The following is a 26,091-nucleotide window of genomic DNA, read 5'->3' as shown; positions in this document are numbered from 1 at the left end:
AAAGAATTCATTTAGTTTCTCCGCAATGGCCTTATTGTCCTTGACTGCTCCTTTAGCATCTCGATTGTCCAGTGGCCTCACTGGTTGTTTAGCAGGCTTCCAGCTTCTGATGTACTTAAACATTTTTTTGCTATTACTTTTTGAATCTTTGGCTAGCTGTTCTTCAAATCCTTTTTTGGCCTTCCTAATTATATTTTTACACTTCATTTGCCAGAGTTTATGCTCCTTTTTATTTTCCACACTAGGATTTAACTTCCACTTTTTAAAGGATGCCTTCCTGCCTCTCACTGCTTCTTTTACTTTGTTTTTTAGCCACAATGGCAGTTTTTGGGTTTCTCTTACTGTTTTTTTATTTGGGGGTATACATTTAAGTTGAGTCTCTATTATGGTGTCCTTAAAAAGTTTCCATGCAGCTTGCAGGGATTTCACTTTTGGCGCTGTACTTTTTAATTTCTGTTTAAGTAACTTCCTCATTTTTGTGTAGTTCACCTTTCTGAAATTAAATGCTACAGTGTTGGGTTGCTGTGGTGTTTTCCCCATCACAGGGATGTTAAATTTAATTATATTATGGTTCCTATTACCAAGCGGTCCAGCTATATTCACCTCTTGGTACAGTTTGGTTCATTTAAGATTTTTACTTCATTTGATTCTATGCTTTCTTTCACATATAGTGCCACTCCCCCACCAGCACGACCTGTTGTGTCCTTCCAATATATTTTGAACCCTGGTATTACTATGTCCCATTGATTATCCTCATTCCACCAAGTTTGTGTGATGCCTATTATATCAATATCCTCATTTAATACAAGGCACTCTACTTCATCCATCTTATTATTTAGACTTCTAGCATTGGTATATAAGCTTTAAAAACTTGTCACTTTTTAGCTATCTGCCATTACATGGCATTGAATGATCCCATGATAATACTTGAACACTTGCATTTTAATACAATGACCTAAGATAGTCCTAAGATAGTTTTTATGACACTGACAGACCAGCTCAGGCCAGACCCATAGGCTAATTCACTTGTGTGTGAATATCAAAGAAGTTAAATGTATTAGAATACATTCAGGCTAATTCACTTGTGTGTTAATAGAGATCAAAGGAGATGTTAATTGTATTGTTTTCGCCGATCTATATCCTGTTGTTTACTATTACATTACATTTATATGATGCATGCCTACTAATTAAATAACCCTAGATCAAAGTGTGTTAGAACATCACGAAAACTAATGGAATGTTACTTGTATTGTTTTTACTTATCTATTCCTATTATAATGGCAGGCATTTACATTATGTATATACCTGTGACTAAATAACTCATTGAATGCAAATGAATTCAAAGCAATTGGCCATTGTGTCGGTACAGACACTTGTCAGATTGTTGTCTATAAAAGAAGCTATAAGTACTGATTCAAAGAGAGATCCTTTATCTCTGAACTATTTGGATTCTAATGGGTAGAATAACTGAACAAGAAAACTGAGATCCCCGTAATTATTCTGGGTAGCCTTGAGAAAACTTTTGGGAAACTTGCAAATTACCACATCTCTGCTATCATTTTGGACTTACAGCCTTTGACTCACCTGTTATTATATTTTACCTTCTTTAACCTCTCAATAACTCTCATTCTTTTTTCTTAGCTAATAAACTTATCCTATAAGTTTACTGTAGAATTGGCTGCCAGCGTTGTCTCTGGTGTAAGATCTGGAGTATCAGTTGATCAGGGGTAAGTGATTGGTGTCTCGAGACTGGAAGAAACCTGATGTGGTGTGATTTTTTGGTTTATGTGACCATTATCACTTAGTTCAGTTTGTTTGGGTGGCAAGATATGCTGGAGAGGCTATGGGGACTGTCTGTGACTCCTTGGTAAGACTGGTATAGTGATCCAGGTGGTCACATTTGTTACTGGCTTCGTGAAATCTAATATTAGAATTTACCACCAGTTTTGGGTGGCTGCTCTTGTTTTCTGACAGTCTGCCCTGAGACAGGCACTCACAGTTATGAGCCACTCCAGACAGCATGACATCTTTAACTTAATTCAATAAGATTTGTCCAGGATATTTCCGTATCTGTCACAAACACATCAGAAAAACATCCATTTATTTATTACATCTCATAATGCTGCAACAGATTATACACAGATTTATCTCCCACCAAATAAAGCTGGTAAGGATGCTTTTACTTAAGGTTGTCTGACACTTGCCATTATGAAACCCTGTTTCAGTCGCTCATAACTTTGCCAAACTTTAACCATTTGGGCTGAAATTTCCCATGCTGGGCATCTGCCTCAGGGTGACTAATTTATGAAAATTTCAGCTAAAATGGTTCAGAAGATTAAGAATGAGGTTAGCAAAAATATATTTTATAAAAAAATTTCACAACAATTTAGTTTCCCTCATGGTTTGGAGTGGAGACTTAAAGTTTGGCATGGGAGGGTGTACCTTTTGCAATCACTGTGAAAATTCACCCAAACTTGGCCAAGTTATAAGTCTTTGAAAAATTGCAGTTTGCACATGCTCAGTAGACACTAGTTATAGTTTGGCAGCTAAATATTCTGAAGATTTAATTTACACTGAGCATGATCCATCCCCTCACAGTTCATATGAGGGACTGTGCATGTGCCATCCTCATAGAGTGAATGCTCCAGCCTAGGGTTACAGGGGCCAAGCATGACTTTCCCAACAATTGCTTCTCCAGGCCACTGTAGAATGGACACTGGAACTGAGAGCAGGACCACTGCCCTTTGTTACTATTTTGCTGGTGCCCAGGTAGTGAGGAAGAGAAGGAAGATGCAACCACAGTGGAATTCATAGGGGTGAGGAATTGGGCAGAAGGAGAGTTTGCAAGGGCCAGAGGTTGGGTGGAAGCAGAAGAGGAGGGGGACAGGAGCCAGTGGAGTTGTTTGGATAGGAGCAGAGTCTAGGGGGCAGGGGGCAGGGTAGTATATAGATGCAGTGGGGGAGATGGACAGGATCCAGGAGATGTGGAGTATATAGGAACAGAAGGGGAGGGAGTCAGGGTGGGGATTGGATAGGAGCAAAATGGCAAGGGGGCAGGAGCCACAATGGGAGGATGGATAGGAGGAGAGGGATACAGAGACAGATGGGGGCTGGGGCCGAAGGGTCTATAACCATGAGTCCACACTCCCTTCCAGAACCTGAAATTGAACCTAGGAGTCTTCAGTCTCAACTTGTCTCTGCTATCAGCAAATACACCTCTACCCCGATATAACGCGGTCGTGGGGAGCCAAAAATCCCTACCGCCTTATAGCTGAAACCCCATTATATTGGGGTATGGGCGGCAGGTCTCCGGCGCTGATTTAAAGTGCTCCAGGCTCCAGCCACTGCAGGGAGCCCAGGCCCTTTAAATTGCCGGCGGAGCCCTGCTGCCGCAGCCCCAGGGTAGGGGCGGCAGGGCTCCGGCAGTGATTTAAAGGGCCCGGGGCTCCACGGAGCAGCCGGAGCCCTGGGTCCTTTAAATCGCTGGTGAGCCCTGCTGCCGCAGCCCCGGGGTAGCAGCAGCAGGGCTCCAGCTGTGATTTAAAGGGCCCGGGGCTCCCCGCAGCAGCCGGAGCCCGGGGCCCTTTAAAGCGCCGCCAAAGCCCTGCTGCTACTGCGCTATATGCGAACCCGTGTTATATTGAGTCGTGTTATAGCGGTGTAGAGGTGTAGCTTTGAAACACACAGGCAAAGTGTCTCTTCCACCTCCAATGACTGGTCCGCATAGAAGATAACAGCCTACTACTACCATATTGCTAGCAGTGACTCCATTAGCTTAAGGTCTGTACTGTGGATCTAAAGGTCCCAATCCTACTGATGACCCAAGTTGGGGGTCAGTATGCTTCCACTGGATGGAATTTCTTTATTTTCCAGAGTTTTAAAAAATAGATTACATTAAAAAAAAACCCACTATGTTAAAAATACGTTAAGGTTGCAAAGCCAAGCACTCATAAGTTAGGAATGCCAGTTTTAAGGTTGCCTGTACAACATTAATTTGACCCCTTTGTGCATGTACATTCTAATACAGTGTTTAATTACATGATCACATACTATTTTTCCCACAGGACGTTTACTTCATTCAGTTCACAGGATGGATAGTGTTCTAGAAACAAATCAGGATTGTGTAGTAAAAGAGGCTGTAGTCTGTAATCTTGCCTCATTTGTTGAAGAATTTGGAAGGTGCATAAAGAATGAAGAAGGGCTTTGCTGGAAGAGAAAGGATGGTTAAGGATGTTGAATGCCATCCTGGCGAATTGGATTGTATCCCTACCTCTGCCACAGTAATCCTAGGCAAGTCACTTAAAGCAGTATTTTCACAGCTGGCACTCACTGTGTGTTCCTCATTTTCTGGGTGCCCAGTAAGATATACCTGGGTCCAGATTTGCCAAAGTGCTATAGAAACTGATTGGAGCTGTGTGATGAATATATAAAGTGCAACATAATACTAAGTACTCTGAAAAAAATCAGACCATAGGTATCTCCAGTGGGGCTCTTAAAATTAGTGGACACTTTTGGCAATTTTGGCCTTAATCTCTCTCTGCCTCACTTCCCCACCTGTACAATAGGGAAAATAACACCATCCATTCTCTCAGGGTTGTTAAATTCATTAATGATTGTGAAGGACTTGGATATTATGGGGAGAGCACCATAGAAACACACAGGAGAAAATAAATATTTCTGTATTCAGGGAAGGTGTGTGTTAAATAAAACCTGGGGCCACACACTGAATGTAGAGGATTAAAAAAAAAAAACCTACTTATTCACTGAATGAAGCAGGGTTCTTGTGGAAAAAATAGTACAATATGTGATGGTGCAATTAAAAACTGTATCTCAATGCATATGCACAGTAGAACTGCATTAAGAAATACACATGCAATCTGGCATTTTCTAACTTTTGGTTGTTTGACTTTGCAACCTTAATATTTTTAACATAGATTGTGGATGTAATAGTTATATAAAATAAGTAAACTCAATCACAAATATATGCTGAAGATATTTTTGAGAAGGGTAATTTTGAATGTATGTGGTGCAATTGTAATAAAGTAAAACCTGCAGTAAATGAATTCCAACAAACTGAAGTACAAAATATTGGATCAAGTTCAACTAACAGTTACACCAATACGATTCCATTGATCTCTTATGGACTACAGTAGTACAGCTCACTGTTTCTGCTATAGTCACTACTTCTGTTTTCTACAAATTGAAAAATGCAATACACCTTACCTTTTCCTAGGAGATAAAAGGAAAAAGTGGCTGGTATAAACTGAATACCAGCTTTTATTTGTTAATTATGTAGAAAGAAACATTGAACTACATAACCCCAAAATATTGTAAACTGTTTGTCACGCTGTCTGGAGTGGCTCATGACTATGAGTGCCTACGTCAGGACAGACACCCTAAACTGGTGGTATGTTCTATATTTATATTTTGCCAACCCAGTACCAAATGCAAACTCCCAAAGTACCACAATAGTCTTATATGGAGTCATAGTCAGTCCCCTTAGACTCTCCAGTCTATCTTGCCATGCAAGCAAGCTGGACTATGTGATAAATGGTCACTTACACCAAAAATCACAAATATTCCAGGTTACTACAGTCCCAAGAGACCAATCACTCACTCAGGTCGAGTTGCATCCTAGATCTCACATCAAAGACAATGCTGGTAGCCAATTCCATACTAAACTATCTAAAGGTTTTTATCTAAGAAAAAGAAATTAGAGTTATTGAACAGTTAAAGCAGGTAAAATATATGTACAGGTGAGTCACAGTCTATCATTTCAAATGGTAGCAGAGATGTAGTAATCTGCCAGTTTCCCAAAAGTCTTTGAGGGGCTATCCAGAATAACTCTGGGAATCTTCATCTTCTCACTCAGTTATTCTGCCCTGTTAGACTCCAAACAGTCCAGAGATGAAGAATTTTCCCCTTGAGTCCATACTTACAGCTTCTTCTCACAGAAAACAAACTGACTGGGTCACTACCCACTTAGACTCTTTCTTTGATTGGCAAAGAGAGGAGCATATTCAGAGACTTTGATCTCTGATCATCACACACAATGATCACTTGCTTCAAATGCACAAGAATTAATACTTTCCTGTTAAAGTTCTTCATTTGCATTATACAAGACTTATTTCTCATTTGCTGAGTTGTTTAGTTACAGGGAAATGTTTGCTATTACATTATAGCAGGATACAGATAAGTGAAAATAATGCATGTAACATCCCATTAGTTTTCATGAAGTTTAAACACCAAATACATTCTTATTCATTTAACAATCACTATTATTTATATAGTACACAAGTGAATTAGCCTGGCTTTCAGCTATGCATTTGTAAGTGGTCAGAGAGGCCTAGGGCTTTGGCATGAGTTGGCACCTGGTCTGCCAGCATCACACTGTTATCCCATGGTAATAAACTATATAGCCCACTTATACTTTTCTGTGCTCTTATATTGTACTATCTTCTACTGACTTTACGGACACCACTTATATAATGATAGGACGGGATTTTTTTTAAGTGCTCAGCATTGGCCTAACAGTTTGGATCCAAAAGCGGACGGGGCTCTTTTCTCTTGTTCAGTTTGGATAATGTGGCTTCTTGTAAAAACAGTAGTTCTAGGGAGATTTCATACTAAGATAGCAGAAGTCTTACAAGAATAACTAATCTCATGAGAATTCCACCATTCTAGATTATCTGATTTTGTGAGATTTCCACCATTCAGTGCCAGCATCTTGTAAGAATAGCACAGTCAGATCCATATTTGAAACAGCCTTAATTTGGTCTTCATCCTGAACCCCAAACATTAACTCAAACTAATTGAGATCCAAACACAACTTCTTTGGCCCATCTTTAGATAAGTTAGTGTTTGGGTGCTGGGTGGTATTGGTGGCCTGTGATATACAGGAGGTCAGACCAGATGATCTGGTGGTCCCTTCTGGCCTTAAACACTATGGCTATGGCTAAGACGGACTGCTTTTTAGATTGTAAGCTCTTTGGAGCAGGGATTGCTGTTTACTATATTTGTACTGAACCTAGCACAGTGGGGCTGTGACCTGATCCTTTAGTAATTACATCACTACAAATTATAATAATGGTAAAGCAAAGTGTTTTACATGGAAGATATCCCTGTGACTTTCTTTTGCACCTCTGTTTTCCCCTGTACTTTCTCAGGCCATTTTGCCCTCCCCCCAGCAAATCCCCTGATTGCCCCACAATGCTCAGCTAGTGAACTCCAGCACATATGAGCCCCTTTCTAATGAGTCCCAAATGCAAGACATTTCATATCTTATGAGCTCTGATCACAGACTGAAAACTTTGAAATCAACCAAATCAAAATCCTGTACCCAAACATCTCTTAAGTTTGGGGAAGTTCAGACACAGACTTTGCTACTTCAACCCATCTCTGTGATGGGATATTGCATTCTCCATGTTAGGTGTGGTCTTTGAGGAGTGGGCAAGAGGCAGAGAAAGTTGCAGGCTGTCCATCCAGTCTTAATTTCTTAAGACCAAAACACAGAAACATGGTTTGGTTAGGATAAGGAAATTTTATCTGGAGTATCTGGATAGTCTACATCAGGATTAAGAGGAATCCATTGTTTTGCCAGTACTAGGGAGAATCAGCAGGTACTGGTGGGGAAGAAAGGATAGTCTTGGTGGTTTAGGCACAGAGTTGGAGGTCAGGAGACCTATATTCTATTTTTGGCTTTGACACAGTCCTCTGGTTTGATTTTGGACAAACTAGTTTATCTCTCTATGCGTATCTCTTTAACTGTTGTTTAAAAATGTGTATAATAATGCAAGTTATTGTGAGTTTTGTGGTCTACACTTGTAAAATGACTGAGATACTCTAATGGAAGGCACTAAAAGCCAAACCTTGGCTTGGGATTGGTGCTGCCTTATGTCCTATCTGGGCTGCTCACACCACAGTGGGGAGCAAAGCCCCAGTGATGAGACTACTCCCATTCATGTGGGCATGCAGACGTGGGGAGTGGAAAGAGCCTTGCTGCCCCTTACCCAGGGGTTGTGGTAAATTCATGATCCAGCCCAATGGTTTTCAACCGGCAGTCCATGGATGGCTATGTCTAAGAGGTTGTCCCATTACCATAGAATGGTTTTCAACCTGTGATCGGGGGACCCCTGGGGTTCCGCAGACTATGTCCAAGATTTCCAAAGGGGTCTGCCCTTCCATTTGAAATTTTTTAGGGGTCCACAAATGAAAAAAAGGGTTAAAACGATGTGGACTACCATGCAAAATATTTTTATGAGGAATCCAACAAATATTTTGAAGAAAAACATAGGCGGTGACCTTCCTGGCCTCCATGCTAAAATTATGCCTTGTGCATTAAAGCAGCATCCTGTTTAATATGAGAACCCTGCATATGAGAACCCATAAGCCAGATATGAAAGTTTTAGATATCACATTTTAATAAACCATAAAACAGAATCATAGAATATATTGAACTGCAATGACTGGAAGTGAGAACCTGACACAAAGCCTGTTGAAGACAATTGACAGGCTTCCATTGATTTCAGTGGGCTTTGGATCAGGCCTTACATTAGAACAAGTAGTGATGATTTATTTCATAGTGCTTCTGCCATTAGCTTTTGAATGGCTTCAGAACTGCCACTTGTTTTTCATAAAACCAAATCCCATTTTTCCTCCAACTACCTTTTGTTCACTAACATTTTAGACCAAGATTACTTGCTACAGCAGATTCCACTGAAAAATACATTTGTTTCTCTTTAAATTTATTACTAGATTATAAATGCTCCTTCCTGTGTGTCTGGACAGTGCCTAGCACATTGTGGGTACCACCAGATTGCTAATAATCATAATGATAATTTTTGAAAAATGCCACACTGGCTAACTTGAATTTTTTTCAAGCTTTGGTATGTGAAAAAGAAAAGGTTCAAATCAGTTTCCTTAAAAAGTCAACCTGCTTCGTTCATTCAAAGTTGGAAAAAGAGTACTAACTGTAGCTCTACATTCAATTTAACAACCTAATAATTAAGATTCTCTACCAGTCAGTAGTGAGCTGCAAGAAGATCGCCGGGGGGGATGACAAAATCCTGTTTTTCTTATTGATGAGAACAACATTTGCTTGTGCTAGCTCACAAACTAGCAGCAATTTTCTTATTTGCTTTTAAAAGTACTAATTCAATATAATAAAGCAGCCTGTGTGATCACTGCCTTTATCTTCACGCACTAGGCTATATATTTATAATGATTTGAGTGGATATCTGTAAAATAATTTATTATTCATAAGTTCATCTCATTCCACAAGGTAAAAGATGGGTAATTAAGGCTTGATCCTACAATCCTTATTCAGGCAAAGTTTCCACTGATTTCATTCAGAGTTTCATTTGTGTAGAGGTTGCAGGATCAGGGCCAATGGAAAACAATATTCCCAATATGTAGGGTTACCATACGTCCTCTTTTTCCCAGACATGTCCGGCTTTTTGGCACTCAAACCCCCGTCCGGGGGGAATTGCCAAAAAGCCGAACATGTCCGGGAAAATGGCGGCTCTGCTCCTCCCCGGACTCTTCGGCTCTGTTTAAGAGCCGAGCTGCCTGAGCGCTATGGGCTTCAGGCAGCCCCCTTGCCTCCGGACCCCAGCCGCCGGCCAGGCACTTCCCCTCCCGGGCTCCGGCGGCACAGGGTCCGGAGGCATGGTGGCTGCCCGAAGCCGGTAGCGCTCGGGCAGCCCGGCTCTTAAACAGAGCCGAAGAGTCAGGGGAGGAGCAGAGCCTCCAGCCGTGGCGGCTCTGCTCCTCCCCTGACTCTTCGGCTCTGTTTAAGAGCCGGGCATGGGGGCTGCCCGAAGCCGGTAGCGCTCGGGCAGCCCGCTCTTAAACAGAGCTGGGCTGCCCGAGCGCTACCGGCTTCGGGCAGCCCCCATGCCTCTGGACCCTGTGCCGCCGGAGCCCGGGAGGGGAAGTGCCCGGCTGGGGGCGCAGGGTCCAGAGGCAAGGGGGCTGCCCGAAGCCCAAGCGCTACCAGCTTCACGGTTTGCCGGGCAGCCTCCAGACCCTGCGCCCCCGCTGGGCGCTTCCCCTCCCGGGCTCCAGCTGCGCTGGGCAAGCGCCGGCCGGGGGCGCAGGGTCTGGGGGCTGCCCGGCAAACTGTGAAGCCGGTAGCGCTGGGGCAGCCCTTTCCCCGTGGCTGGGAGTGGGAGGGAGGAGGGGCGGAGTTGGGGCGGGGCTGGGGTGGGAAATGGGCGGGGCCAGGGCCCGTGGAGGGTCCTCTTTTTTTATTTAATAGATATGGTAACCCTACAATATGTTAACATTTTTATATAGTTATATTAAATGGCAGTTGCTGCTTTTTAATAAGAAAAAAAGTTGGTGGCCACATAAGCTGATGCCTTCAGAACTGTGTTTACACCACAGGTTTTAGAGGTGAAAGTTCATATTACAAGGAGCTGCTGATCTCCTTGCAAACATGGCTGAAGTGTATTTAGAATAGGCCCCAGCTAGTGGGGACGGATTTTTATTTTCACACTGAAAGAAATGAGTAGGATTTATAATTGCAATTGGCTGGAAGTGCCATGGGGAGATGGAGATTTAGGTACTGTATGAAATTTTTAAATAATTCTTTGTTCTTGTCTGTTAATAATATGAATTCTTTTTTACTCTATTTCTCTCTCATGTTTACAGAACAGCGTAGGCTGCTGTTCCCTGTAAATTATATACCAGATGGCTTGGAACTAGTGCTGTTTCTAAATATAGTGAGAGGTAGCTTGTGTTTAGCATCAAAGACAGTAGAGACCTGATAGATTAACAGGTTTTGAATAGGATCTATATGCTAATATTGCTCGTAGACAGCATTATGAATTAGTACATTTATTTGTGTTCTTAACACTTTCTAGATAACAGAAATTGCAAAACTGGAAATCAGCAGAAAGCAATGAGTTAAATAAGTTAGAATGTTGCTTTTTAAAGACATCTTTTGATATTTTATTTGGAAGGCCCAATTTTGCTGGGCTGACAGTGATTTGGAGGCTGATTCTGTCCTCGTACTTAAAGACAAAAATCCTATTGACTTCAATGGAAGCAGAAGCAGATCCTTGGAAAGTGGAAGAATTTTTCTAAACTTAATTTGCACAGAATATTTCTGCAGTAATTTTAATATCTGTATACTGTTTATAATGGAAGCAATCACATAACTAAGCACTCTATAGTTAATGGGTTTAGCAGAAGCCATCAGCTGTTGGATTTCACTGTTCTTGTGGGCAGCAACCGAGGGAAGGTCTAGGTGCAAAATAGAACTTGGAATGTAATCTAGTATCATTTGATTCTCACATGTCACTGAAGTAATGACTTAGCAGGCATTCTCCTAAGCAATCCAAAAGGGCACATGTGAAGAGGGAGGTGAGGGAAGCAAAGATGGGGATAAACATGGATTGCAGAAAGAGATTCTGCCTGCATATCCATATTCTGTTTTGTGTCCAGCTGTAAATCTAAAATGTCCATAGCACCAGCAGTCAATCAGAAATCTCATAAAAGATTTTTAATATGTTTTTATGCTTTGTGCAATGTACTGTTTTGTCTGATTTTTTTTCTACAGTACTGCAGTACTTCTTACTTCTTTCTTTCATCTTAAATTGGCAATGGAATAGGCCACCAAAGGAGAGTAGAGAATTTTCTTAAATGGAGATATAAGGCCAGACTTTTGAAAGCAGCCTCTAAATGCGGGCTTCTGATTTTTCTTGCACAATCATTTGCAGTCACAAGAAGAGAACTTTTACTTACTACCTGATTTGTGGGTGTTACTAAAAAGTTAAAGCACCTAAAATCACTAGTCATCTTTTTTAACTCTTTGGCTATTGTCATTAAAAATAAAAATTGCAAAATGAGTTTAACTTTAAATCAAATAATATATAGAGAGGATATGTATCACCAATTATAGCAAATCATCCAAAATGAATAGCAGAGTATGGCTGTCTTAATAGGAAAATCAGAACGGCCACAGTGGCTCAGACCTGTGGTCCATCTGATCCAACATCCTGTCTCAGGCAGTGGCTAGCACCACATACTCCAAAAGAAGGTGCAAAAAGCCCCAAAGTAGGTTAATGTTGGATAGGGGAATTGCCTCCTAATTCCTATGAGTTCAAGACAAATGTAAGACCTGAAGCATGAGGCTTTATATCACTTGTAAAACTTTGTTTTTTAGTATTTATTAATATAACTCAATATTCTTGCCAACTATCTAAAAATCCAATTTCTTTTTGAATCTTGCTGAGTTCTTGGTCTCAGTGCTATCATTTGGCAGAGGGTTCCACAGACTAATCATGTGTTGGATGAAAAAATATTTCCTTTTATCAGTTTTGAATTATCCACCCTTCAGTTTCATTGAATGTCCCCTTCTCTCATGTTATGAGAGGAAAACAGAAACTCTGGATCTGACTTCTCTATACCACTCATTTCATATGCTTCTGTCATGTCCCCTCTTATTCATCTTCTTTCTAAAGTAAGCAATCTCAATCTCTCTTCATATAAGTTTTTCCAGGGCTGTAATTATTCTCATCACACATCACTAAACTCCCTCTAAGCTGCAATATCCTTTTGAGATGGGGTGATAAGTATTGCACACCATTGATTTATATAATAGCATTATATTTTTCATATTATTCCATTCCTTATGTATCCTCATACTTTGTTGGCTTCCCCCCCTACACTACAACTGCACATATGTCTATACTATGGACCTTACAGCAGCACAGCTGTACCGCTGCAGTTGTGCCACTGTAAGGTCTCCTGTATAGCCACTCTATGCCAGTGGGAGAGCGCTCTCCCATCGGCATAATTAAACCACTCCCAAAAAGCGGCAGTAGCTATGTCGGTGGGAGAGCATCTTCCACTGACAAAGCGCTGTCCAAACTTATGTTGGTTGGGGGGGGGTGTTTTTCACATCCTTGACCAACCAAAGTTTTGCCAACAAAAGTGCTAGTGTAGACAAAGCCAAGATCTTAATTGAGCAGTCCACACTGATACCCAAGTGTTTTCCTGAGTTGATACAGTTAACTTAGAACCCAGTAAGATGGATCAGCAGCTTGTATTTTTCCTCTAATGTGTATTACTTTGCATATTATCAACATTCAGTTTCATATGTCATCATGTTGCCAATTCACTAAGCTTGGGTAGAGCCCTCTGAAATTTCTCAAAGTCCTTTCTGGACTTGACTTTGCTAAAGCTTGATCTACACTAGAAAATTAGTTCAGTTTAACTACATCCATCAGAAGTCTGAAAAATCCACACGTCTGAGCAGTGTAGTTAAGTCCCTGTGTAAACAGTGCTCGGTCAACAGAAGAATTCGTTTGTTGACCTAGCTATTGCCTCTCAGAGGGGTGGATTACCTATGCCGACAGAAGAATCCCTAGTGTTGGGAATAGGTCGTGTCTACACTGAAGCGGTACAGCGGCGCAGCTGTGCTGCTGTAGCGTTTTAAGTGTAGACAAGCCCAAAGTAATTTTGTTATATGCACATTTTTCCAGATCTCTGCTCATGCCTTTTTCCAGATCATTAATGTATATATTAAACTCCAATCCTAGAACAGAATCTTGCAGTAACCTTTTGCCATGATTTGACAATTTATTTCTACTTTTTTTCTCTCTTAGCCAGTTCTTGATCCACGGTAATGCATTTCCTCTTACCCATGACTACAATGTTTCTTAATAGCCTCCTGTGATGGACCTTGTCAAAGGTCATTTGAAAGCCTAAATAAATTATGTCAACTGATTTACTTTTATTCACTACGTTATTGACACATTCAAAGAATCCTAACAGACTGGTAAGGCACCATACTCCTTTGCAACTGTTAAGTAGTTACATAAAAAATAAAAATGGGCAGGTATTTTGTAGAAGCTTCCCATTTTAAGACAGACAACATTAACTATTCAGCTTGATGAAAAGTATGTCTGGAATATATCTGATGCAGTACAGTAATATTACAAAACCTTTTGTCTAGAACTTTGTGTTCTACTTTCTCATACAATTAATTCCAATAACAAGTTTATCACTCAGAAACAAGATGATCAGAGGCAGAATTGAAAGAGGAAAAAGTGTGATGGAGGAGAGGGAACTCTATTTTCTACGGGCTGTAAACTTTCTGTGGTTTCAACACTGTATAACAACAATAACCAAACAAATCCACAGAATAGTTCAGCGGGTTGAACTGAAGTTCCATTGCAATTCACACTGATTGCAATACTCTCTGAGTAGTCACAGCATCTACTCAATAAAATCATCAATCAAGGGATTGTTATTAAATGACAATGACATGGTGGTCTCTCTGACCCCATGTGCTGAGCATACTGCTTTTGGGGTATTCCTGCAATGAGCCTAAGCAGTAAGAAAATGGGACTGAGAATCAAACTTCAATTTCCTGCAAGATGTTGCAGAATAATGACCAAATCCTAAATCCTGCACCTACCCCAGACAATTAGGCAGAAAAGAATCCTCTCCCTATGTTGTAAGTGTTTGCAATGTTGCTGCAGGCCAGTTGGTACATGACCATTCTGCAGCTCTCCTAACTTGAGGCTCTCTCATAGAAGTAATCAGCAGAGGATCCACAAAAAAGTGTAGGAGGATTTCTACAGAGCCCCTCAAATCTTGACTCCCTACACAAAGAAACAGAACTGAACCAGTTCTGCTGCCAGAGCCCTCTGTGGCTGTGGAAGTGACAGCTGGATTTGCTCCTAAGTCAGTGGTCTGCCTTTCTTCAATAAGAATATGAGCATCATTTTCACAGAACCCTCAAACTTGCACCATCTCCAAGTTATACATAAAAAAGGCAAAGTGGGTTCTCAATTACTCCTTCCCATTTAGAAACCAAGAGGCAAATCCCACCTCTTTCTCTTCAGCCACAAAGGGCCTAAGATATAGTGGAACTGGTTTACTTGTGCTGGATGAGGAAAACAAGTAGTTTTGAGAGCCTGTGCCAGGGATTCTCATCGCTTGTATACTGGAGAGTCCACCTGTATGGGATTCCCTGCAAAAGCCCACGCAGTAGAGCTGAACCCTGTAGAACAGGGTCACAACAGCATGGGCACACTCTGGGCTTCAGTAGAAGAAGCAGAGTGGTTGTGTGGCCTGGAGCAGAAGCTAGGATTTCCTTTCCAAGCCCTGTAAAATATCCTTGCATCAAGAAGCACAACTACTTGGATTTGGTCCATGGGGAAGAATTTAGCCCTAAAAACCTATTTCTACCATGGGAACTCTCTTCTCAGGGACTTACATATAGATTTCATGGGGGAAGTGGGGGTTGGAGGCTTCAGATTGGTCTTATCAACCATAGACATTTTAATGTTAATTTTTTTTTTTAGAACAGCTTTTCCTTTTTTTCAGGAATGTTTCTGAAAGTGTGTGTGGTCCTCATTTTTGCTTCAAATATTCAATCCAATATGTCTGTGCTTCCTGTTGAAGCTGGTAGATTTTGATATACCTATACAACACTTTGTAGAAAATATACAAGGCTCTGGTAGACCAATACCATGAATATTGCTGAAGTTGTTAAAATACATTAATAAAAAATACCACGTAGAAACTTTTTCACCTTCATATTGCAGAATTACTCAGTGTAGATGTTTAAAATTAGCTGTGTAGCCTGTCTGCTCTTTTTAGTGTCCAGGAAAGAATACATGTATTTAAGACACTTAGTCCAAAATGAGAATAATTCATTTAATAGAACCTTTGACTTTATTTTTAGCATAACCACTTCTGTTTTATTCTGTGCATTCTAAAATCACTCTAATTACTGTAATTTTTTCAATAAATATTATTCTGTAGGTTCTTGGGCAGATCGTTCACCACTGCATGAGGCAGCCAGTCAAGGACGTCTCCTTTCTCTAAAAACTTTATTGTCACAGGTAATGCCCATGTGGTTCTTAAAACATTTTCCTTTTTTATCTTATTTAATGACAACCCAGAAAAAGGTAAATATAGCATGATTATTCTGTTATGCTCTCCATGTGAATAATGCAGATGTATTTTCATTTGGGAGCTTTTGATACTATAAAATTTAAGGACATTTCAAGATATTTTCCCACTGGTTTTAAAGGCATTTTCTAAAATATATTTGTTATGAAGCTTTGGTAGATTAAACCTATGAAAACTGTTTCCTTGTAAATGTTGTTGTTCCTTTAGGGTTGCTTCTAAGGGCTAGAATGACGCTATTTATTTGTTTTTGTAAAAAAGAGCAGTAAAGCACTTGTTTTGGAGAATTAAGGAAGAATAGTGCCTTAGAGGTACAGTACATCCTGGGATTACTCCTTGGTTGGTACAATTTATACACCAGCCCTTACTCTCTGCTGTGCCTACAGGCACATATCCCTTATCCTCAGCTCGTGTAAATCAGCATAGTTGCACTGACGTCCCTTCTCAGCTGATATAAACTGACGTTGATCCATTGACTTCAATATAGCTATGCCAATTTACACCAGCTGAATATCTAGCCCTTACTGTGGGAGAAAGGATTAGTACATGCTAAACAAAGCTATCATCCTGTCTACTGATCAGGAGAAGGACTTGTGAGTTCTTCAGAAAAATTCATTGAAAATAGCCCAGTGAACAGCAGCAATAATAATAATAATAATAAAAGACACACTGAATATTATTTTGTAACAGCAAAGGGATAAAGTAAAAGAAGGAGTTTTATTGTTAGTGTAACAGCAAACCTGCTATTTGGCAGTTAAGTACTATAAAATATGGGATCAAATAAGAGCCCTTTCTGGAACATTGGTAAACTACAAAAAGTATATTGTGTAAGCCAATGTAGTAATTTGCTGATGATGCAAAGCTGGCTTCAGTGTAGCATCGTCAACACGAGGATGGATCGGAATATTATACAGGAAGATCCAGATGACTTTGAAGACTGGAGTAACAGAAATGGGATGAAATTCAATAGTACAAAGTGCAAGATCATGCACCTACGATCTAATCATAAGAATTTCTGCTGCTAATTGGGGGGGCTCATCATTTGGAAGGAATGCAGGAGAGACACCTGGGTATGGGAGTCAATCAAAGGATGACTATGAGCCACCAATGCGATGCAGCTATGAAAAAGACAAACACAATCCTTGGATGTATCAGATGAGGCATTTCTAGTAGAAACAGAGAAGTTTTAATGCCATTGTACAAGCCACTGTAAGATCTCATTTGAAATACTGTGTACAATTCTGGTCACCCATGTTCAAGAAAGATAAATTCACACTGTAACAGGTGCAGAGAAGAGATACTAGGATGATCAAAGGAATAGAGGGCCTATCTTATGACAGGAGACTGGAAGAGCTTGGTTTGTTTAGCCTAGCAAAAAGAAGGCTAAAGAGACAATATAATTGCTTTCTATAAATGCATCAGGCGAGTGAATAATTTAAGCTAAAGGACACTGTTGGCACAAGAACAAATGGATATAATCTGGCCATAAACAAATTTAGGCTGGAAATTAGAAGACGGCTTCTAACCATTAATGGAGTGAGATTCTGGAATGGCTTCCCAATAGGAGTTGTGGCAGCAAACAATTTAATTAGTTTTAAGAGAGAGCTGGACAAATTTGAGTGCAGTTGTATGATGGGGTTGCTTGTGATGGTAGGGGGCAGGACACAGCAGCCCTGGGGGTCATTTCTGGTTTATGTCTTATGTTCCTAAAAGCTCATGCTTCAGGTCTTCAGCCAGCCACCTCCAGCCTCCCTGCCGCCAATTTATTTTTGGTGATTTGTTTTGTTTTGTTTTTTGTTTCCTTCCTCTGAACCGTCAGAGATAACTATCGCTGGAAATGGGACACTGGATGGAGTGGGCCGGTTCTCTGAGGTGGCACCAAACATCCTCTTTTTTCCTGCCTTTGCAAGGTCATCAGGCATTGGTGCATCTCAGTCCCTGTTATTCTCTCCCTGTGGCACATAATAGTCTAGTCTCCTGTAATATTTTGGTCTAATTTTGGTTGATGGGTTTAGTGTGTGGGTGCTGGGTAGTGTTGATGGGCTTTGATATACAGGAAGTCAGACTAAATGGTGGTCCCTTCTGGCCTTCAACTGTATGACTCTGAAAAAGATATCAGATTTCAAGAATCTAAAAAAACCTATCCACAGAAAACTGCATGGAGCTCAGTCATTTTATCAATCTCATAAGGAAGAAGGACTGAGTTTACTCTCTTGTAATTTGAATTTGTGGCTCTAGGAAGTCTAAGTATTTCAAATGTGAAGTGTAGACAACTATGTGAATGTTTAGAAGCTATTTTTCTTGCTGTTTTCTAAATCAAATAATGAAAGATTCTGCATGCATTCATTTGTGTGCTCACATAAGTTATATTTTATTATGTATAGAATATTGTAAATAGAGCTGGGTGAAACTTTTCAGATGAATAGTTTATTCATCAAAAAATGCAGTTTGGGTCAACCAAAACTATTTACACATTCATGTCTAGTTCACCAAATAGTTTAGACCATAGGTGGGCAAACTTTTTGGCCCGAGGGCCACATCGGGGTTGCTCAACTGTATGGAGGGCCGGGTAGGGAAGGCTGTGCCTCCTCAAACACCCTGGTCCCTGCCCCCTATCCGCCCCCTCCCACTTCCTGCGCCCTGACTGCCCCCCTCAGAATCCCCAACCTATCCAACTCCTCCCCCGCTCTTTGTCCTCTGACTGCCCCCTCCTGGGACTCCCGCCACCTATCCAACCCCCCTGTTCTCTGTCCCCTGACTGCCCTGACCCCTATCCACACCCCCGCCCCCAGACAGCCCCCACCCAGGACTCCTACCCCCTATCCAACCACCCACTGCTTCTCGTCCCCTGACCACCCCCTCCTGGGACCCCCTGCCCCTAACTGCATCCCGGGATCCCACCCCTTTCTCCAACTCCCCCCTGCTCCCTGTCCCCTGACTGCCCTTCCAACCCCTATCCACAGCCCCGCCTCCTGACAGGCCCCCCGGGACTCCCACTCCCAACCCTCCCCGTTCCCCATCTCCTGACCCCCGCTCAGAACCTCCGCCCCATCCAACCGCCTCCGCTCCCTTACCAACCCTCCCGCTCCCCTCTAGCAGCAGGAACTCGCAGCCGTGACACCCAACCAGAGCCAGCTGCGCTCCCCACGCTGCCCAGTGGGAGTGGCGGGCCAGAGTGTGGCCCGCATGGCTGCAGGGGGGACAGCAGTGGAGGGGCCAGGGACTAGGCTCCCCGGCTGGGAACTCAGGGGCCGGGCAGGACAGTACCATGGGCCGGCCATAGTTTGCCCACATCTGGTTTAGACCAAACTGAAAGTGTCAAAACATTTTAGTAAGATCAAAATGTTTCATTTTGACACAAAATTTGTTTCTATTTTCAGGCATTTTGGCTAAAGCAAAGGAAAGGAGGAGTAGAGTCATAAAACAATGGTGGCAGCAGAAACAGCAGCAGGAGGAGATGGTGGTGGTAGTTCTGCCTCCCTTATAGACTTTAGTCTAGTGGTTTTGGCATTCACCTGGGAGATGAGTCACCTAACTACCAGGCTATTGAGTCATTCTCACTATCTTTCTGGCCCTATGACTATTCACTGTCATTATGAGTGACTATGAATTGCAATGCATAGTCATTGGGCCAGAGAAATAGTAAAAATAACTATTGCCTGGTAGGTGGGAGAACCAAGTTCAAGTCCCTGCTTAGATGACTATTTAATTATTTATAAAAAGTGAAACAGCTTCAAGATTAGGAAAGCCCCCACCATAGCTGAATATCCCATAGCCCAGTGGCTAGGACTTTCTCCTTCTATGAGGGAAACCTAAATTCAAAACCCTTCTCCACATCAGGCAGAGAAAGGAATTGAACCTGGCTCATCTATATCCTAGATGACTGCCCTAACCACTGGAATAAAGCTTATAAGAGAAGGGATACTGAAAGCAGCAGCATCTCCTCCTCTCCCCGTTTTGTAAATCTAGTTCTCCTTTCTTTTGCTTTTATCAAAATGCCTGAAAATTGAAACAAAAATTTTCAGGGTGAAACAAAACAAAACATTTTGTTTCAACATTACTGAAATAAAGCATTTTTGAGTCAAAACTAAATTACTTTTTGATTCACTGAAAAATTTAAGAAGTGTCATTTTTGGTTCAACCTGAAGCTAAACATTTTTTTTTAAATTGCCAGCGAACTGAAAAATCCATTATTCACCCAGCTCTAATAAACTGTGGTGCTTACAACTAACAATGTTGAAGACTTAACAGCTTTGAATAGCTTTTGTCTTACCTTTATGAGTGGTTCCTATCCTGTTTAGGGTTACAATGTGGATACTCTGACAATTGACCAAGTCACTCCACTACATGAAGCCTGCCTGGGAGATCATGTAGGGTGTGCAAGAATCCTTCTTGAAGCAGGGGCAAATGTAAGTATCTTTTTCATATGCACTGACCTTATCTAATTGAAAGGGATCTATTCCTTGATTTTTCATCCAAAGCTCTCCACATTCTCCTGCTCCATAGTAGGTCGGTTTGTTAACAACAGTATGTTTGCCTTTTGTGGTTTTTTTAAGTAATAGTTGATTTTTTTAAAAGTCTTTGCTGATTGACAGCAAAGGAGACTGATGGGATTGTTGCATAATGGAGGAGAGAGAAGACAGCAGAAGTAGAGGGGAGAGAGAAAAGATCACACAGAGGATGGGCAGAACAGAGAACAGAAAATAGATGAGAAAACCAGGGGAGAAAGCAAGAGGGAAATTGGACATAAAATTGAGGCACTCTGGCCAATGTAAGCATTGTAAATTGAATGTATATTTATTATTTCTACAGAACATAAACATTTATTGTTTCTACAGAATCCATACATGTTTCCCCAAAAACTGAGAAAAAGACATGTTTCCAGTGCCAGAGAGCTTATAGTCTAAATATGAGTCAAGACACAACAAGGGAGAGCAACAAACAGTGAGGGGAACAGGGAAAAGGGAGCACAAGATTTACAAATAAAAGCGTATGCAATTACAGTATTTAGGTATGCTTCTGCATTTCTCAACCATACCATGCTATCTCTACACACACAACTATACAGTAGTAAAGCTTCCAGAGAAATTCCCTCTCCTTAAAATGGGGACTAGCACAGGAGGAACATTTTAAAAAATACTTATCAATTTAATTATTTTAAATTGAGTTTTTTGGGGGTGGAGTAGAACACTAGCTCTTCATGGTTATAGGCTAATTTTAGAGCTTGTGGAGCACCAAGAAAGAATCATCTGATGATAGAGATTGGGGAGTGCTAATGGAATTTTCCATAATGAAAAGAAAACTTTAGAACTTTGAAGTCAATGAGAATAGCTGAGTACTCAGCATTTTTGAAAGTCAGGCCACTTATTTAGATTTAGTATTATGGTCAGTTATGTTTTCTTGGATATAGTTTAGCATATTTAAATTAGCATACCATTATGCAAATAACGAGGGGTGGGGTGGGAAGATAAGAACTGTACAGAAGTTGAGTGCAATAAAGCAATGTTATGGTAAATAGTGTATTTGTTGATGTATCAAGCATATTTCAGCTATATCTTATTTTAAAACACTATCAGTTAAGAATGCATCCCTTACTTCATTCCCATCTTAGACATATCTTTTCTATTCTAGGTAAATGCTACAACAATTGATGGAGTGACCCCATTATTTAATGCATGTTCAAGAGGCAGTGCATCTTGTGCAGAGCTTTTGTTGGAGTATGGTGCCAAAGCTCAATGGGAGTCGTGTCTCCCTTCACCGACTCACGAAGCAGCCAGTAGAGGTAAAAAACTAGCTTCTGAGCATACATGGAATAGTTGACAAATTACATTATATAGTGTTAAGAAATGTATCAGGTTTCGTAAATGGAACATCTAACTGAAGAGGCAAGCAAACTATGTCATACTCTGTTGGCAGGTCACAGTGAATGTCTGGAAGTGCTGATCTCCTGGGGCATAGATGTTGACCAAGACATTCCTCATCTGGGAACACCTCTATATGTAGCTTGTGTTTCACAGCAGATCCATTGCATTCGAAAACTTCTTTATGCAGGTACAAGTTTATTTACCTAAAATATTAACATATTCTGATACTGCACACTTTTACAGTAAGATGTATTCAGCTAAACAAAACTAGGCTTCTGTCAAAGTTAATTCCCCACTCTGGCACTTCCAGTGCAGAAGGTGGGGGCCCACAAGGATTCTAAAAATTAATAGTAGCCACTCCAGGCTTGTATTAAACTTCCAAGGGGAATTCCTTCCTGTGGGGTACCCTCAAGCCCTTTCACCCCACCCCACCCCAGAAAGAGCGGAGAAGAAAAACAAAGGAAATCAGCTGTTTCCACCAACTAATTAAACAACATGTGCACAAACCTCTTAGGACACAAAAATCCAATTCTGTTCTTAAAAAGGGTAAATTTTATTAATAAAAAAAGAAGAAAATACATCTGGGACTTAGACTTTTGCTAGATTTAAAAAAAAAACAAAAAAAAAATACAAGGATTAAGCATCAAAAATAGCTTTCTTGAGGTCCAGCTTAAAGGTTACAAGCAAAACAAAAGCACCTGGGGTTAGCACAAAGGAAGCCACAAGCCATAAAGAAATAAAAGGGATAAACCTAATCGTGTCTTCCTAGACATTTTCTGATCTACTTACATATCTGGAGTTTTAGATGAATAGTTTCTAGGTATGATACTGATAAATTTTTATACCTGGCCCAAGCTTTTCACAGCATAACTGCTCCCTGTCTGCCTCTCCCCGAGAAGAACCACAGACAGACAAAGGGGAAGTTTTCTCTCAATTTTAAAAAGTTCTAGCCTTTCCATTGGCTCTTTTGGCCAGGTGCCCACTCACTTCCTTTTACCTATGCATAGCAGTGAGACTTTTTAGCCATTTACAGGTAAAGTAAGTAGAGAGAACAGCTATTAAGAGGGATTTTATAGCTAACTGGCTGCTCGGTGTCCATAAAAGGAAACTATTCCCTCCCCTCCCCCTTCATTTATCACAGCTTCTTGTTGCAGGACTCTAATTTTAACTTTATGCTAAGACATATTTTTTGTTAGGGGAAACCTTTTGGTTGTTGATTTACAGTATGTGGGGTGGAAGAAAGAAAACATCAACTCTGAGTGGTCTGATATCAAGCATTTTCAGCACCACTGGCCACTTCCTTCTTTTCTCTCTATAGTAAAAATGAAGGTAGTAAAGTTAAATAGCTCACAAATGAGCTTGGATAAAAGTAATCCCCATCACTGGAGGTTTTTAAGAACAGGTTAGACAAACACCTATCGGGGTGCTCTATGTATACTTGGTCCTGCCTCAGAATAGGGTAGGGAGCAGGACTAGATGATCTCTCAATGTCCCTTTGGGCTCTACATTTCTCTGATTCTATGGAAGTGAAAGTTTAAAGTGGGTATAGAGCCATAAGCTGCCATTGTCCTTTCCGCAATGTTTTTCAGCAGTTTGTCTGCTTCTCTTTTTATCCTTAAAAGGCCCCTTCTCCATACCAGTATGTCTGCTTACAAAGAAGAGAGGCTGAGCTAGAAAGGGAAGAGGAGAGTTAAAAGGAATTTGGTTCTAAAACCCATAGAATATTTTTTAAACTAGTTAAACACAAGGGGCTGTGTGACCCGGCCTGGACCCAACCCAGCAGCTCACGTTGACCACTGAGTGCTTAGAACTTTTGAAATTCTGACCATTTATTTAGATATCTCTTTATACATTTAGGAATGTAACTTCAGACACTCATTTTTAAAAATCTTGTTCCAGATTTTAAAGCATTAACTTTTAGCACTGACAACATTAATTAATCTATTTGTCTCTGTCTCTCCAATATATTTATATAGGAGCTAATGTACAGAAAGGAAAGTATTTGGACACGCCACTACATGCAGCAGCTCAGCAACCCAGTACAGAGATAGTAAATTTACTTCTTGAATTTGGGGCAGACATTAATGCCAAGAATACAGATTTTGAACGGCCTGTAGATTTAGCTGCCCCAAGCAGTTTGGTGGAGAGAATGTTGCTTCTGCATGAAGGTAAGTGGGACAAATATACGTTTGTTCATCGTTCTATACATAGTTTTGTTCTTGGACAAACTTGAATCAGTAAAAGTTGTATGATAAAGGGTTTATAAAATGATTGTTTACACTCAGTTAAAAATTCTACCTCCAGCTATGTAAAGTATTGAAAATATTTTTAAATAGGCCAGTTTTTCAGGTGGTGACATAAGTTGACAGAGCACTATTGAATTTATATCAGCTGAAGATGTGGCCTCCTCGGTTTAACAGATGATGGTACAAACCAACAAAAACAAACAGCTTCAACTTATGGCTAACATGCAGTTTATTTAAAAAAAAACTTGGATTTTTTTTTATTTCATTTTTAAAAAATAGTTCATGGAAATGGAAAGATGTGTGCCCAGACTTAATTTTTAGGGCATATTTACAAAGCCGGAGGCCTGGGTTTTACATGGATTTACATGCCTAAATTTGTGTGTGCAATTCATATGATTGCACTTATAAATGGTTATTTAAGTTCCCTAGCTATTTGTGTGCAATCACATCGCCCGAACAAGTTCAAGCATATTCTGCGTGCATTTGTGCACAAGCTTTGGGCCTCCTGTCTTGAAAATGTGCTGTTTGGTGTCCTAGCATTTATTGATTTGTGTCATAAATAGAACATTATTTCATCAAATTCTTCTATTTGCTTATCCATTTTTATTAATTGATTTTTAAAATATAATTTCCTAAAGAATAATTTTAAATGTCATTTGTCCAAGAGATTGAAAGTACAGTTTAGTGCTATGTATTCTTTTAGATAAAAACCCAGTTTAAAAAAAAAAAGATGCATTGTACAGGTGTCTTCCAGCGTATGGGTTAGAAATTTATTCTTAAGTAGTTGCATTTAATTGTTTAGAGAATGGGAAGAGGAACAACTCTATTACTGAGTAAGCAGTACTGAGTTAGATATATATATATATTTTTTAGAGCAGACTTATTTTTGAGTCATACGGGCACAAAAATATTACTTTAATAAATTGTTATGTAGTTTTAAAACCACCAAATGTATTACTCTTAAAGACTATGCATCTGAGAGAGACTTTGGGGAAATCAGGCCCTATATTTTTTTTTCTTTAAAACTGTCCTGCGTGGAATATTATTTTAGATTAAAGTCTTGTACTCTAACTTTCTTTGTGGAATAAATGTTTATAGTTGAATTTAACCATCTGAGAAAAAAGAGTTGATATATACAACCTTAACTTTAACAGCTTAAATAAATACAAGTAAAACATTGCCAAAAATACTACATTAAATAAATGTTAAAGGTCTGCTTTGGAACCACAAAACTGAGGGAAAACATCAGTGATAATCTAACATGAACCTCCAGCTGTGACACGTCATAATAATAATGTCTCAGGGCCAGATTCTGTCAAGCTTTATATGTGGAGAACAGTGGAAAAGAGGGTACAAGTAGCCTCAACTTTCTTCCCTGCATAGCCTGTGTGAGGGCCAGGTGGAATTCCTAGTCTTGCACATAGGGTTGCTCTCCCTATGCTTTGTCATAGGTTCATAGATTCCAAGTCCAGAAGGAACCACTGATCATCTAGTCCAGGGATTGGCAACCTTTGGCACGCGACCTGTCAGGGAACTCTGCTGGCGGGCCGTGACAGTTTGTTTATCTGCAGCATCCGCAGGTAAACAAACCGGCCTGGCCCGCCAGCGGAGTTCCCTAACAGGCCGTATGCCAAAGGTTGCCGATCCTTGATCTAGTCTGACAGACAATAGAACTTCCCCAAAATAATTCTTTTGAACTGGAGCATATCTTATTTTAAAAAAATCTAATTTTGATTTAAAAATTATTAGTGATGGAGAATCCACTGTGACCCTTGGTAAATTGTTCCATTGGTTAATTACTCTCACTATAAAAAAAACAAAAAAGCCTTTCTTCCAGTTTGGATTTGTTTAGCTTCAACTTCCAGCCATTGGATCTTGTGATGTCTTTCTCTGCTGGACTGAAGAGCCCATTACCAACTATAAGTTCTGCAGGCAGATTCTTAGACTGTGATCAAATCAACTCACCAACCTTTTCTTCGTAACACAGTGCCCTAAAGGAGTAGCTAGCTCTATAAGGGAAAACTGATGCATTTTGAATGGTGACCATTGAG

At 40.4% G+C, this 26,091-nt stretch overlaps 2 protein-coding genes across 15 annotated transcripts in view; one reads left to right on the top strand and one right to left on the bottom strand.

Annotated features, from left to right (window-relative positions):
- Nucleotides 1–26,091, bottom strand: part of LOC101939581 (myb/SANT-like DNA-binding domain-containing protein 2) — an 88,069-nt gene that overhangs the window by 42,512 nt on the left and 19,466 nt on the right. The gene's annotated exons all lie outside the window — the stretch shown is intronic.
- Nucleotides 1–26,091, top strand: part of ASB5 (ankyrin repeat and SOCS box containing 5) — a 66,475-nt gene that overhangs the window by 36,284 nt on the left and 4,100 nt on the right. For 2 of the 6 annotated variants that reach the window (XM_005304175.5, XM_005304177.5), the window contains exons 2-6: nucleotides 15,784–15,863; nucleotides 20,232–20,339; nucleotides 21,562–21,712; nucleotides 21,847–21,981; nucleotides 23,771–23,962. In XM_005304175.5, coding sequence (XP_005304232.1) covers nucleotides 15,784–15,863; nucleotides 20,232–20,339; nucleotides 21,562–21,712; nucleotides 21,847–21,981; nucleotides 23,771–23,962 — 666 coding nt within the window. Of the gene's footprint in view, nucleotides 1–10,234; nucleotides 10,565–15,783; nucleotides 15,930–20,231; nucleotides 20,340–21,561; nucleotides 21,713–21,846; nucleotides 21,982–23,770; nucleotides 23,963–26,091 lie in introns of those variants that run through there. The other 4 variants (XM_042842088.2, XM_042842089.2, XM_005304178.4 and 1 more) reach the window with 3 other exon arrangements.

The sequence above is a fragment of the Chrysemys picta genome, chromosome 5 (assembly GCF_011386835.1).
Source record: "Chrysemys picta bellii isolate R12L10 chromosome 5, ASM1138683v2, whole genome shotgun sequence".
Classification (NCBI taxonomy): domain Eukaryota; kingdom Metazoa; phylum Chordata; order Testudines; family Emydidae; genus Chrysemys; species Chrysemys picta.
The sequence above is the reverse complement of the archived record's forward strand: the minus strand, read 5'-3'. Positions and strand labels throughout refer to the sequence as shown.